Raw genomic sequence first — 14,332 nt, forward strand, 5'->3', positions numbered from 1 at the left:
GTATATTGTTTAACATCACAACTTTCACTAGAATTCCTTGCAATTTAGAACTCTCAGGCATGATCCGCGTCGGTATCTTAAATGGGTAACCGAATCTGGGTCAATATCATGTACCTCATTTGTTCCACTCCCATGCAAGTTATGGCTGTCATACATTTTTAGGGTTCGAATAGATTTCATTCTTTCTTGGCATGTATGTAAAGCCTTCTTTCAGGTAACCATTACTTCACGTCTCCCAGTATATTTTTTGGCTGAAGAATCAGTAGATTAAAAACAGGTATGTAGTCGGTACCTTTAAATTCTAGACTACTCCTTGCGGTCACTGTATTCGACTTTTTACAAACGATAATAATGCACGTTACTTGAACTTTTTTTCGACCAATTTCCCGTGAACGGTTAAAAAATAATACTTTCGTTCCAAAGTTGATTACATTACAACTCAATATGGAAACTTTGAGCCCTACGGTCCTGTATATCAACACCAAGATGACTAGCTGCCAGCAGCGCTACGTTTCTGGCTCCAATGACTGACATTTCCATTGCTGATGCCGCGAATTCAATTGCATTGATGTGATAAAGACCAGGATACAGTGTGAAATTTCCTGTAGATATGGTCCCGTCGTATTCCGGATAGGCTTTCCAATGAATCACGTAGGTTTCATTAATGGATGAAAACAGGATGTTGAGCTCTTCTTTCGTGAGAGGCTCGTTAGAGAAAACTTTCCAGACCGACGGGGCATCTCCTCCGCCATCATCCATGTCAACCGGATAGTTTCTGGCTAGAGAATTGAAGAAAAGCGTCCGATTTGTGGTGAAGATGTCGTCAATAACTGAACTCGCATCAGCAAATCCAAACGTTTCGTGGTTGACTTCCCCTTGGACCATGGTACAAATAGTCTGGTGATAACGGCCGGGGAAATGGAACTGGCGAGGAAAGTTTTCAAACCCAAACGATGACGTATCATTTGTTACGGGCGTAGCCAATATCACAGCGTCGTATGAGGGCATTTCGTCATTCTGTTTGAACCGTAGGCTGAACCGTCCGTCAGTGTTCAAATGGATGGCTTCTACTTCTTCGTAATAAAAATTAGCTCTCGAAGTATTTAGTAAGGCTTGCGGAATCTTCTTGTTCCCACCGCGAAGCGACCAGAGGCCAGTTTCTGCTCCGGCTAAGGAAACACTTCCTAATAAAGAAAGGAATGGTAAAAATTTTCGAAACATACAATTAGAAGTATGGCATTATTTTTGTACCCACGAACTGATGGGCATCTGTCGACTGCCCATAGTTAACTCGCATGATGGCATTTGCCAATTCGTCGATGAACAGACTGGATATGCCCACTCGTTTCAGACCCTCTTCCAACGTACGCTCCAACATCAAGTTGAAAGAAGGATCCATGGCAGATAACAGATCGGCAACGTTAGAAAAGGCATAGCCATCGTCTTGCACGTTATAGATTCTGATTTATAACAAGAGGAAGTAGTTAGCCTTGTTATCTATTGCAAATTAAAACAGTTCATTGATGATACTTTGCTATGCTCAAAACAATTGAAACACACACATTTTTATATGAAAAATACCTTTCAAACTGATTCAGCATATCTCCTATTAGAGTATTGACTTTCAAGAGACTAAAGCCATAGCGCCAGAGAAGAGAAGCCACATTCAGGACACTCCAATCACCTTCACTGTATACAAACCCAGAACCATCATAAAGTCCAAATTTGCCACTGATACCCTTCTTTTGTTTGAAACCTGTTGTTTAGAAACACAAATAAAAAATTGACATTGTATTCATGCTGAACATTTGTTTTATATTTTTTTATTACCGAATTCTTCTGCAAACTGTTTCATGTATCTATTTCTTGGATGCAGAATAGAACCTCCAGTTTCAAAATCAAATCCATGGATATTAATCGTGGCCATCCTTCCACCAACTGGGTCTTTTGAATAGATGTCAATTTTAGGATTGAGACCTGTAGTCTTGCTAAGAAAGTAGGCAGCAGAGGTTCCACTGATACCAGCACCAATAATTGCTGTAACAAAAACAAACAGAAAAATGTGCACCCATTAATACTGTTACTTGGATATGTTTATGGATCATCTAGCATGCGAAAGCAAAAGCTTACCAATTCGCGGTTCAACCGGGTCCACTGTTTGCTGAGAATCATAAATCAGCAAAAGAATTAAAAATGAGAGCTGAATGCAAAATGAAATTGGACACATCACGTAATGTTCAGTGAATAACGTAATGACGGCCTTTATTTTTAAAAATCCGGTAAAAACCTTTGGCCGCTACCCCGCTACTTCACATTTGTTGAATAGCAAGTTTCCGAACGGCAATTCTGTCAAGATGACTGATATGACCACCACTGATACTTGTTTTCACGTAAATTTTGCCAATAGATGGGGGTAACGGCGATCATGATTAGGAACAATTTCAGTGGGATTCATTATTGTTTTTTTATCTAGAAATTTTTTTGTTTTTCGTTTAGTTATGCTAAAACTGACGTCTCTTAAATAGCTGTTCTTTGCGTTTCCTTATTAGGCTGGATGAAGTAGGTGTCAAATGTCAAACAAAAACCAAAAAAACAACCGTAAATCCATTTTACCTGTTCTTCGTTATACCCGACAACTGTTTGTTTGTAAATATCACTATACCTTTGCCGGTAAATGATGTATACATGCCAGAGAGAAAGATTGGAAATGACGAGTATTCTTAGGTTTGCAAAACATTGTGAGGTATTTGTAATTAAAATATTGAACTCGAATAGGACACATAAATATGGCGAATGGGACGGCGTGTGACAGTAACAGAACGAGTCGAAAGTAAAAAGTTAGTAAGTAAAAATTTTGAAAATAACGCTAGTAGGAACGTTTCGAAATGTTTAAACAGTTTAAAAGATAATTTTGACAAGGTTGAAAATCACTTTTAGCGTCGTCCGCCGTGAAACCAGGATTTGAGATTTGAGCAGCATGGCATGCGAGTCTTACAATTTGTTGAGGATTTCGGAGAGTTGATTAATCACAACAACCCATTTGCCGTAGATAGCAGGCTTGCATTTCATCTGTGGTATTAAGTATTTTTTCAAAAGCACAAAACGTTATTTGATGCCCTCGAGGGTAAGAACAAACAAAATGAGACCTGTTCAGCAACGAGTCCCTCGGGAGTCAATCGGAATTTCGAATAGCCAAATCCTATTGGAACAGAAACAGCAGAAACTCTTTCCATCGTGTCGTCATCGCTCGTAACACATGCTGTAACGCGACTGGCCTTCATTACATCTGTAATGATGTACACGCTTTTGGCGCCGACCAGATCTAAAATCGATGAAAACTTAATTTACTCCACATGCCTCCGTAATGTTCTGCCTGTTTACGTACCAGGAATATTTTGCTTCAGGCAAAGGTCTCCTTCACTCAAATTTAGCGGGATGAGAAATTTGTGAAGCCCTTCGACAGTCAAATGTACCGACTTTGATCCCAAATCGATGTCTTTCTCCCACTGAGCATGTTGAAAATAATATTAAAATGAAACGAAGAATGCACAAAGCTGTTAATGTACCTTTTCGGACTGATTGCCAACGTCTTCTGTGTGTGGTTTAGCGCTGTTCAACAAACGATCAAGGTCAGTTTTTTCCAGCTCAATGACTTGGGAAACGTGGCCAATTACATGGTAACAAGCACCCGCCAGCGAATGCTTAATCTTTTGACTTACGTTTTCCTTAGGACAAACATTTTTATTTTGAGGTTTATTGGCCGTTTGTGTAAATAAAGTAGTTACCGATTTGCTCTTGACGAAAACTGAGAAGAGGCCGAAATCATCAGCATTCGAGAGGTAGGGAACTGGTACGAGTTTGCTCTCTAAAAGTAATTCTTTCCCGATAAAACCACGAGTAGCATGCCAAATAGTATCGAGCAAATCTTTCTGAGAAGCAGTGTTAGCCATGTTTGAGTTTTTTTCTTGCAAAATGGGTGTTTTACAGCTTTATTTCGTCAAGTGTTGGAGAGCGTGATGAAGATGCAACTGCCTCGACAGAGTTCTGGCCCTTCAATATGGCCGTCGATCCTGATGGTGTTCTACGGCCCCGTAGAACACCATTCAAATTTAAGAATCATCGTAACCGTCGTCGGTTTATTAAATATGTTCAACGTTTCCCTTTTGAAATAAAACTCGGCGTTATTACGAAGTCGGATATTTTAAAATTTGCTATTGGTATGCCGGACAATAGGATCTGTATTTTTACATTACCGGAAACGTTTCCCTTTGGGCAAGTTCTTAGGACACGTGGCACAATCTATCAAGCAAAAGTACTGCAAACGTTTGAAGAATCTTTATTAACGATTTAACACAGGATTTAGTTTATTCTTGGACAACATATACTCCGAGAGAGAATAGACGTAACACAAATTTTACTCGTGATTTTTATGTTATCTTTGATTTATCAAGGACGCTGACGCTCTTAGAATCCGCTATGTAAAACCTTAATGGAGCATCAATCCACTCGGCAGCTTTTTTACTTAAACCAATCCTAGTCGATGTTAATATATATCAACTTTATTAGGATATATTTCCAATATATATTTTTAATGGTATTTTACTGTTTCAACCAATTTTGTTGCTACTTCATTATGGCCTTTTTCCATAACCATATTGATGAATTTGCTGGGGACCGAAACCAAAAAGTTAGGTGTTGATGCTAGACTATTGCTTTAAAAGTCTTACCTTGTTAATTCATCATGAAAAACTGAAACATTATGGTCACTTCTTGCCGCTTTTACAGGAACGAATTCGCGTTTTTTCGCTTCTCCCGATTCAATCAACTGGTCCAGTTTCTCGATGCTGTATGTTGGCTCTTTGGAATGGCTGATACATGCATACAGGATGTTGCATGCATACAGGATGTTACATGCATACATGATACAGGTTGTTGTCGAGCAATTCGGCCCAAAAAGCTACAATGAACACAACAGTAAATAAAGTTAACCCTATTCAGGGATATAACTTGTCTTACTTTATATGGCAATGTATTGCATTAAAACTAGCTAACTTCCGGAGTACGCCGGACAACGACATTTTGCCGAAAATGTTGTGGCACAAAATAAATAAGGGTAAAATCTATTTCCCCCCGGCAGCCGGTGGGCGCTAGTGTCAAAATTGTCTATTTCCCCCCGGCAGCCCGGGGGGCGCTGTGAGAAACCTATGCTGCCCAGACCGACAGACGCAACTTGACAGTTGAGAGGCAATAGAAAAAGTCTATTGCCCCTCAACTCCAGATGGCACTAGCTACGGGGATGGATCGGCCTTGGGGCCTTCTGACTGTTTTTTCTTTTTTTTATTATGTGATACCTTCGTCCTGTAGCCTGATATTCACTGCTTGTATTCACGTTTTTTTCCCTTAGTTATTTTATTGAGGTAAAATCTTTCAGTGGGTACTAATTGCAAATGCATTCTTTTCTTCAGAGTCGTGTGTGTCATAAGATGATGCTTTTTTGGTATTATTTAGATTTTTTTGATAGTTTTAAATGATAAATGTCATTTCAAATGACATTGATTGATGACAAATATGGTACCTAAAGCATCATCTTATGACACATTGACACGCACGATTCTGGAGAAATAAATGCGTTTGCAATAACTACAGAAGGATTTTATCTCAATAAAATAGCTAACAAAAAAAAACAAACCTGAATATCAGCGGAAAGATTGCAAGAAGGTTTCACATAATAACGAAAAGAAAAAAAAAGGTTAGAAGTTTACCCTTCTCCGTTACTAGTGTCCTCTGGAGTTGAGGGGCAATAGACTTTTCTTTTTATTTTGTCGTTGTTTTGTAGCTTCTTACCCCCATTGAAGAATTGATAATGCATATCAGTCTGTGTGTCAGCAAGGTTTTTAATAATCTTGTCGTCAAAGAAGAATCGTGGTATGGCTTATTAAAAAAGGTGCTACAGAATCAAATCAATAGGAACAGTAATGTGACAGTCAAGTTAGTGGATTTAGCTGAGCTAGAGCTACTAAAAGAAGAAAACCAAAGACTGCAAAAGAAATAATATTAAAAATGGGGAAACCACCATATTGCAAAGAAATCTCCAAACTGTTTAGGCAGCTATGTGGAAAAGAGAGATTGAAGTGTATCAGCAGCTAGCCTCCTTAAAAGAAAAAGTAATTCATAGTCATAGTACACAGTATTCAAAACATGTGGAAGCATTTAAGACAGAAATTAAGTTCAATGTTTTTTCTTTTCATTTTTCCAATATTATTTTGTTTGTGGTGGCATTATATACCTTTTTTGATATGTGGATATTTTTCGTAAATTGTTAAAACTTCTTAGGAATTAGATTTCAAGGAGTTACATAACAAGTGCAAGAAGATTGAACAAAATGTGAAAGAGCAACAGAAGAATAAAAGACTTCCAACCTCCACCCAAGAATCATCAAGCAAAAGAAAATTCTTAAACAGGTATTATATGAAAGCTATCTTGTTTTTTTACTTTGGAGGTATGTTTGATGTTGGCAATTCTTTAGATCCTCTTTTGAAATGGCTGAATTTGAGGTGAAAATTCTACAGTCAAAGCAGGAATTCAGACTGACTCTAGTAAACGATTCCGTCTAAATTCGACAGTCACTGAACATAATATTTATGTAAAAATAATATAAATGCATTATTTCTATGGCTGGATTTGCATTTCCTCAGTAGAAATGTAACGCTACCGATACTGCAGTTCTGATCGAAACGCTCAAATTCAGCCTTCGTCGTCCATGTATGCACAAACGGTAGATTGCTGATTTTTTTTGTTCTTCTTCCAGTTCTTTCTTTTTCCGTCCGGAGCTTACAAAAGCTGATTGGTTCTGACAGCTATTTCTAATTCAACTGTTATGGAGCTTTAAAAACTACAAATGATTTCCGGTGGGGTCCAAGAAAATTTTATAGACCTATTCCATGGCAGTGAATATGGTATAGCCGAAATGGTATGCAGCAACTTAATTTTTTTAAAACTAACTTTTTAATAATTTTGGTTTATATTTGGCTTTCACATGCTAATGTATGACAAATATTTATATTAGCTTAACGTTTATTGAACATAGGACTACACAGTTTCCCGATATGGATTCTATAAAAAATGTGTTTTTTACCGTTACCCTTTTACAACGACCAGTGGACCGACGCACCGACCGACACTTTTTCTGAGATTTAACCCCATAGATGGCACTGTGTTCGGAGTGTCGGCACTAATCTCTCTCTCAGGAGCAGTGTTTCCTATCTTTTTTTTAAGTCCAAAAAGATAAGATAAGTTACTTCACCTCCATTTTTTGAAAAGATAAGATAAGGTAATGGGAAAAAATGAGTTGAAAAGATAAGATAAAGATAAGATACCGATAAGATACAAGATACTTTCAAAGATACATGTTTCAAAAAACAATATGAAAGAAGCGTAGCAAAGTTTAGAAATCATTTAGTCAGTGTTGTTTGCTAAATTTCTGTATTTTTTCCATTACATGGTGAGCATATTGATGAAATGGAAACGAAACGAGAAAATGAAATGTTTCATCAAAAAATATAATAAACCAATTAACAAAAGTTTATTATGATGTATCCCATCATTTGTTTAGATGACCAAATGTCAAGAATAATATTGAATGAAGTACATGTCTTCAGCAACTGAAGGGCCTTTTCTTTAGTAGCGGCAGCAATCTTAGGCAACATAGAATTTCGCATCTTTTCCATAGAAGGAAGCTGGTATCCTACCATGCCGTTCTAGAGATAAGAAAAAATAAAAAAAGTTGTTATTGCCTTGACTGTAGTAAAAAGGAATAATACACACCTGAATCCATTCCTTGAATCGAGGTCTTTTCAGAATGTTGAGGGGAATGTTGTCCTCGGCCATGGAATACGTTAACTGTATGTCGAGTTGCTGCTGCCTGGACTTATGAATTGATTTACCCGTGCCATACTCCTTGATGGATTGCTGTCTAGGGTCGCCTTTCTTTTTCGACTGCTGGTCTTCGTAAGCTTTCCATTCTTCTAAATGGACACCTTTTAGATGTTTAGTGAAGTTGGTAAACGAAGACAGATTTCCTGTAAGGTGGCGATTGGTATGACAGCTTTTGCAAAGTTCGCATTTCGCATATATTTTGCCAGTTGACGAATCCTGTCGCCAATCATAGAAAAATTTGCGTCTCCACGCAGGAACCCAGTTTGATATCACGAAAGATGAAATTGGCTGGCCTGGTGGTTCCTAAAATTAACAAAATAAGAAGATCAGTACACAAAAGTTAAAAACAACAAATTATGAAACAACGGCATTGAATTCTTACCTCCTGAACATCAGAACTGATGGTCTGTTCCATCATAGATTCATCTGTGTTATTATTGGCAGCATTACTGTCATCTTGTGATTGATCTCTCTCTGCGTTCTCTTCTTCTTCTTCAGTGAGCTGATTTTGATGTAGTTGAGAAATGGGCAAGGCATTAACGATTCTGTCCAGTTGATTTTGTGCACTAGCTCCAGCTGCAGATCTACCTCTCGGGTTTGACACAGAACCCCGACCTCGACTTCGAGACTTCGGGGCACTTTTCTTTGCATGAGGCATCTTAAAAGGGGGAGCCATGAAAAGTGTACTCCAGGTCTCCAACACTCTACTTCATTGTCTAGATAATACATACAACATCTAATTAATAAAATTACACAATATCGCTTATCAAATAATGATACTGTCTTACTTGTAATAGTCAGTCACAGTGAAATTCTTTTTGAAAAATAATGAGTGTGTAACCTACGATTAACCACGACTTACTTAACACGAAACACGTGTGAATTGTGAAACTATGACTTTTGAAAAAGAACAAAAAAAGAGTAAATTTTCGACTGCTGTGAAAGTGACAAAGTGTGAATGAGGTTATGCTAAACAACATATTTTGTGAGCCACAAGTGGCGCCAAAAAAAACAAAAATCCGCACTTGTTTAGTAACTTATCTTATCTTATCTGATAAATTCAATAGATAAGATAAAATGCAAGTATCTGTATCTTATCGGTATCTTTGAGCAAAATTTATCAAAGATACCGATAAGATAAGATATTTCATGAAATTTTTTGGGGAAGATACAGATACACAAAAAATACCGAAAGTATCTTATCTTATCGGTATCTTATCTATCTTTTTAAAAAGATAGGAAACACTGCTCAGGAGATAACGTCAAGATCAACGAAGAGATCGTGTTAATCATCGGTTCAACGATCAAAGGAGTGCCGAGCAATCTAAGAGCGACTGAGTTTTTTTTTCTGAGATGGCGCGTCGGTCACGAAGATGAGGAAATGAGGCTGCGAAGCTGTTAAGGGGCGGGGCCTTCATGCGTCGCCTGGCAACGGACCTGCTTTTCTTGAGGTCCGGTGCTTTCCATTGTTTCGAGCATGGCCGTCCAGCTACATCAAAGGGGAAACATCGCCGTTATTCAGTGGATTCGATAAGAATTTTAGCAACTAGTATGGACATAGAGCAGTTCAGTTCAGGGGGAATCTTAGTTGCTGAATTAACTGACACCGGTAAGTATGTTGATCTTCTGGATAAATGTAGTTGTTTATGTAGTCGTAAAGCCAGAATGACATTCTTCATTAGGAGTTGGAGATCGTTGGAAGTCTGCTAATTTCGCATAGCAAAAGAAAAAACTATATTTTATGATGACAACAGGAGTTACCGTTTGATTCCTGTGATACATGCTCCTCGACTGCAAATTTTGTCTGATCAGTATTAGTAAAATGTTAGTGAATTATACTTAGTAGTATTTATGAACTTATGACAGAATTTGGATCTTTGTCTCTTTGAAATTTAGGTTTCCCCATGGAAATGGCTATGTGGGTTCTATCAGAAGGTGGATTCCATGCCAGTGTACGGCCTTCAGATCTTCCCTTGAAACATGAGCCTTAGTAAGTTGGAATTGATGGTGATATCTTTTCTTTTGTAATGGTTAGAATTTGTGCTTATCAGTCTGCCTAATCTTGGCTTTGATCAAATTTAAGCAAAGGATTTCTGGTACTGAAAGTTTATTTGTGTAAATGGTTCTGGTACAGGAGGAGGTGAATTTTACTAGTTTATATTACTCTGCAGATGTAGCTTTGTGTTTGTCAAAGATCTAGTGTGCTCCATCTGATGCCTGAAAGAGGATAATTTTGTTTCACAAACGAAGTTGCATGGTATGTTTCAAGTCCATTTGTTTTCCTTTTTATTATGATGAAAACAATTTGTACTGCATTAACCATGAGCAGTCTACCTCTAAGAAGACCTGATTACTTACAGAGGACTAGTGTTGTCCTTCTCTGTTCCCAAAATATATCAGTGTGTTTTATGTAGGTGAACTGTCGTTCAGGTCAGGTTCGTTTGGTTCGTGCCACAGCTGGTAGTGTTCGAGTTTGCGTGCCTCCCGTAACGTCCCTAGGTAATAAACTGTTTTCTCTTTTGTATGCTAGTTTCAAGTGTTGAGTGTTGTTGTTGAAACTAGGTGTTGGAACAAATGTTGCATGGTGGTGAAGCTTCAATTTGGGACTTGATTTGTCAACTGTTGGTTGAGATGGCAGAAGAGCATGGATTGGTAAGAATTGAAATAAATAATTCTTAACATTTTAACTCTTGTTATTTTGTCTATTGGTGAATATAGGATCAACATTTTTTCCCCGCTTTCATCTTAGGAATCCTGGCGTGCTGATAGTTATAGCGGAACATTCTCGTCTGTTCAGGCCACAAATAACGTGCAAGAAATCTATCCACATCAAACGTGGAGCCTGTTCTGGCTCACCGATTTGTTACCTGTGCGTCCGAAATTTTCCCGCTTCCAGCGATTATTGTCCGCGTCCGAGAAGGTTGAACGACGATGATACCTGAATCGATTGCTCAATTGACGAGCCAAAAATTACGAGCCGATGACCAACTCAGTGGAATCCTGGATACTTAATCACACGTGATCAACACAATTTGAGGTAGTCAGCCCATGCTAATGTTAAATTGGTAAAATGAAACAACACATGACCTATTACTTTATATCAATTGATTTCACAAGTGGAGATTGATTCCACAATCTTCAACATCCCAGTCAGACACCCACCCACAACGCCATGGGAAATAGATGATATAAAAAATTTATGCTTGAGATTATTGATTCCAGAGTCAGAGACCAATGTGTGGAATCTGATATTCTAGCCCTCGGAACCCCAGCTGCCCTTCTGCTTCAACAAGGCTATAAAGAAATTGTAATATCAGGAGGTAAAGAATGAAACAAAAAACAAGTCAGACATTGTTTAGTTGGCTTTTTTGCTTAATGTTATTGTTACAATTAACTTTTGAAAACATGAAAGTGTGTACATATGTTCAGGATCAAGTTGTGAAATGGTTAAGTCAAACATATTTTACATTACTTTTGAACAGGTCCCAACTCAGTCTACGCAGCGGATGCCTCACTTAACGACCAGCAATCTTTACTTGCGGTCTTCCAATGCCGGTAATTTGTTATGCATGCAATTACTCAACAAGGAATTAGGTAACCAATTCTGTTTTATCAAATTTTTATTATTCAAATTATTTCGCAGCAGTATTTACCATGTCAGAAAAAAACAATGTCATATAGAACGTCAATGTTTTTTTATTATTTATTTTTTTATTTTTTATTTTTTGTTAAGGTGTAACGGTGGAGAGAAAATATGTTTGCGGTGGGCAATTCGAGATCCAAGTAGAAACGGAGTGCCCAATGTTTAAAGGCTTAGATACTCGGCAACTGGTATTACTGACCAATGGTGACAGCGTAGACAAGGTTACAAAAGGGTTGCGTTGACTCCCATGATTTGACTGAAAACGGTATATTGGTTTCCTTTCCATTGAATGGGAAACTATGACCAAAAATGCTACATAACTTCTTATTCGATATCTGTGGATTGCAAGGAGGTTTCACATTGGAGAAACGCGAGCAGCAGTGTAACGATTATATCCGGCGCACGGTCGGACATGATAAGATCGTGCTAAGCAGCGGATTCGATTCCGCCGTTTGTGCTTCCCTTCTCCATAAAGCACTTCTACGGGGTGACGAATCGTCCCGAGTGTAGGCCATCCATATCGATAACGGTTTCCTGCGTAAAGACGAATCCGAGCAGGTCGTCACTAGTTTACAGCAATCGGGCCCAATCTTCGGGTAATTTGAAAAACTTTTCTGGACTTTTCAGAATCTTATGATTGGCCATAATTTCCAAAATACGACGTCCTGTCCCATCTCAAACTCCACGGTTTATAATACTTTTTCTATAACCGGGTTCTTTTACAGACAGTGGCTTCTCATTTCTTTTTCATACCAGCGATCAGATTTGATATTTCGAATTGTTTTAGGTTGTTGAAGTAAGTTTGACTTTCCGCGATGCCTCCACCAACGTGCATGGTCGCCAAACTTTGTCGTTGTGTCGGACTGTTGACGGACAGTAAAGACTTATCATAACGATTCCGAAATTGTTGGTCAGTTCCGCCTTCAAGGTCGTGTACTAGAACCTCTAGAAGGTAATTGCATTAAGGTGTTTCCTGCGTTATGGTATTTCAGTAAGATCTTACTCTTTTTGCAATATTTCTCAATATACTTCCATAAAGATGAAGTAAGAGCCTTAGGTCGCGAGCTGAGTCCGCCCGTAGAATTACTGAAACCCGTTTCCTGGTCCCGGTTTGTCAATTCGAATCATTTACGCCGAAGAACCGTTCTTGGAAGCTGATTTCGATTAGAAACAAGTTCTGATTCGTGTGATGGTCCATTATGCAAACATAGCAGCCAAGGAGCATGACTTGCTCAATCGGATTGAAATCGGGACGTCGGAAGAAGAGCGTCTTCTTCTGGAAGTACTGTCCAGTCACAACCAGTATGTTGCCACGCTACTGCCTATTCGCACTGTCGGTGTTCAGGTAAAAGGCTTCGCAATTTAGACGTTCTGTGGCGGATTTTTATAAAGATTGTTTTTTTCCCTGCAGGGAGATTGCCGAACTTGTAGCTATTGCGTAGTACTGAGCTCTGATCAGACACAACCAAACTGGAGTGATTTAGCTACCTGCGCCCACTTAATATCGCGTGAGTGTCATGAAGTCAACCGTGTTTACTACTTATTCGGAAAGGCTGTACGTGAATTGGTTACAGACATTACACCTACCTACTTAACGGGTAACATTTTGGCGACTTTGAGGGAAGCGGATTATTTGGTAAATAAAATATTAAGGGATTCGGGTTGCTATAAAAACCTAGCCCAGATGCCAATCGCCTTGATCCCCTTTCACTTTGATCGCGATTTGAGTTAACGCATTTCATCATCCAAGTGATCGGTTGTTTTTCGACCATTCTTTCTAAGGATTTTATCATTGGACTTCCTGCAATTCCTGATACTCACCTGCCTCAAGAAGTACATAAAAAGGTACATTTTAAAAACTGATCTTGCTTTAAACATGGATACCGTTTATTAGGTTGTAGACAAGATGGTTGAAGCCATTCAAATTCGCAAAAATATAAAGCCTTCCCACTTTTGTCAAAATCGGCAAAAAACGACATCTCTTGAAATTCTCCAAAAATCACACAGCATAATCGAAATTTAACGCTGATTTCGATTTAGCTATTGATTTTCTCGTCAAACCAGCCGTTTTAAAAATTATAGAAAATAGTGCTGTTAGCACATTAACTTAATTTATGGTTTTTAACGTTTAAATCAAAACCTATAAGACCAATAGAAAAATAAACGTGATTTACGTGATTTTTATTCAATTCTGAATCGAAATCATGTATTTTAAGCAAAATTTGAAATTTGGCCAAAAATGAAAAAGTGGGAAGGGTATAGCCTTCCCACTTTTGTCAAAATCGGCCAAAAACGACATTTCTTGAAATTCTCCAAAAATAACACGGCATGATCGAAATTTATCGCTGATTTTGATTTAGCTATTAATTTTCTCGTCAAACTAGCCATTTTACAAATGAACGAAAACAGTGCTGTAAGCGCATTAACTTAATTTATGGTTTTTAACGTTTAAATCAAAACCTATAAGACCAATAGAAAAATAAACCTGATTTCCGTGAGTTTTATTGAATTCTTAATCAAAATCATGTATTTTAAGCAAAATTTGAAATTTGGCCAAAAATGAAAAAGTGGGAAGGGTATAGCCTTCCCACTTTTGTCAAAATCAGCCAAAAATGACATCTCTTGAAATTCTCCAAAAATCACACGGCATAATCGAAATTTAACGCTGAATTCGATTTAGCTATTGATTTTCTCGACAAACCAGCCGTTTTAAAAATTATAGAAAATAGTGCTGTTAGCACATTAACTTAATTT

The 14,332-nt window shown here is 38.0% G+C and overlaps 3 protein-coding genes, 1 long non-coding RNA gene and 1 pseudogene across 7 annotated transcripts; 2 read left to right on the plus strand and 3 right to left on the minus strand.

The window, feature by feature from the left end:
- Positions 1-293: 293 nt before the first annotated feature.
- Positions 294-2,511, minus strand: LOC116917349 (prenylcysteine oxidase). Its single transcript, XM_032922791.2, has 5 exons — positions 2,131-2,511; positions 1,831-2,037; positions 1,582-1,756; positions 1,252-1,460; positions 294-1,184 (listed from the first exon to the last, which is right to left on the minus strand). Exons 1-5 carry the CDS (start codon positions 2,225-2,227, stop codon positions 433-435), a joined length of 1,440 nt encoding a protein of 479 aa, XP_032778682.2. The 5' UTR covers positions 2,228-2,511; the 3' UTR covers positions 294-432.
- A 209-nt stretch (positions 2,512-2,720) lies between these two features.
- On the minus strand, positions 2,721-4,095 carry LOC116934979. Its single transcript, XM_045169625.1, has 5 exons — positions 3,786-4,095; positions 3,567-3,725; positions 3,386-3,506; positions 3,147-3,322; positions 2,721-3,069 (listed from the first exon to the last, which is right to left on the minus strand). Exons 1-5 carry the CDS (start codon positions 3,948-3,950, stop codon positions 2,992-2,994), a joined length of 699 nt encoding a protein of 232 aa, XP_045025560.1. The 5' UTR covers positions 3,951-4,095; the 3' UTR covers positions 2,721-2,991.
- Positions 4,096-5,216: 1,121 nt separating this feature from the next.
- On the plus strand, positions 5,217-7,583 carry LOC123466356. 3 transcript variants are annotated; one of them, XR_006643482.1, is made up of 5 exons: positions 5,217-6,164; positions 6,334-6,461; positions 6,527-6,643; positions 6,809-6,970; positions 7,088-7,583. It is a non-coding gene; the product is annotated as an uncharacterized LOC123466356 (long non-coding RNA). The 3 variants fall into 3 exon arrangements; XR_006643483.1 differs by having other exon boundaries at positions 5,218-6,164; positions 6,527-6,596; XR_006643481.1 differs by lacking the exon at positions 6,527-6,643 and having other exon boundaries at positions 5,221-6,164.
- Positions 7,466-9,119, minus strand: LOC123470065. Of its 2 annotated transcripts, none has more exons than XM_045169623.1 (4): positions 8,724-9,119; positions 8,318-8,651; positions 7,825-8,238; positions 7,466-7,757 (listed from the first exon to the last, which is right to left on the minus strand). In XM_045169623.1, exons 2-4 carry the CDS (start codon positions 8,609-8,611, stop codon positions 7,572-7,574), a joined length of 894 nt encoding a protein of 297 aa, XP_045025558.1. In that variant the 5' UTR covers positions 8,612-8,651; positions 8,724-9,119; the 3' UTR covers positions 7,466-7,571. The 2 variants fall into 2 exon arrangements, with proteins under 2 accessions (XP_045025558.1, XP_045025559.1); XM_045169624.1 differs by having other exon boundaries at positions 8,318-8,671; positions 8,724-8,842.
- A 69-nt stretch (positions 9,120-9,188) lies between these two features.
- LOC116936806 lies at positions 9,189-13,751 on the plus strand (annotated as a pseudogene).
- Positions 13,752-14,332: the final 581 nt, after the last annotated feature.

This window comes from Daphnia magna, linkage group LG2 (assembly GCF_020631705.1).
Source record: "Daphnia magna isolate NIES linkage group LG2, ASM2063170v1.1, whole genome shotgun sequence".
Taxonomy (NCBI): Eukaryota; Metazoa; Arthropoda; class Branchiopoda; order Diplostraca; family Daphniidae; genus Daphnia; species Daphnia magna.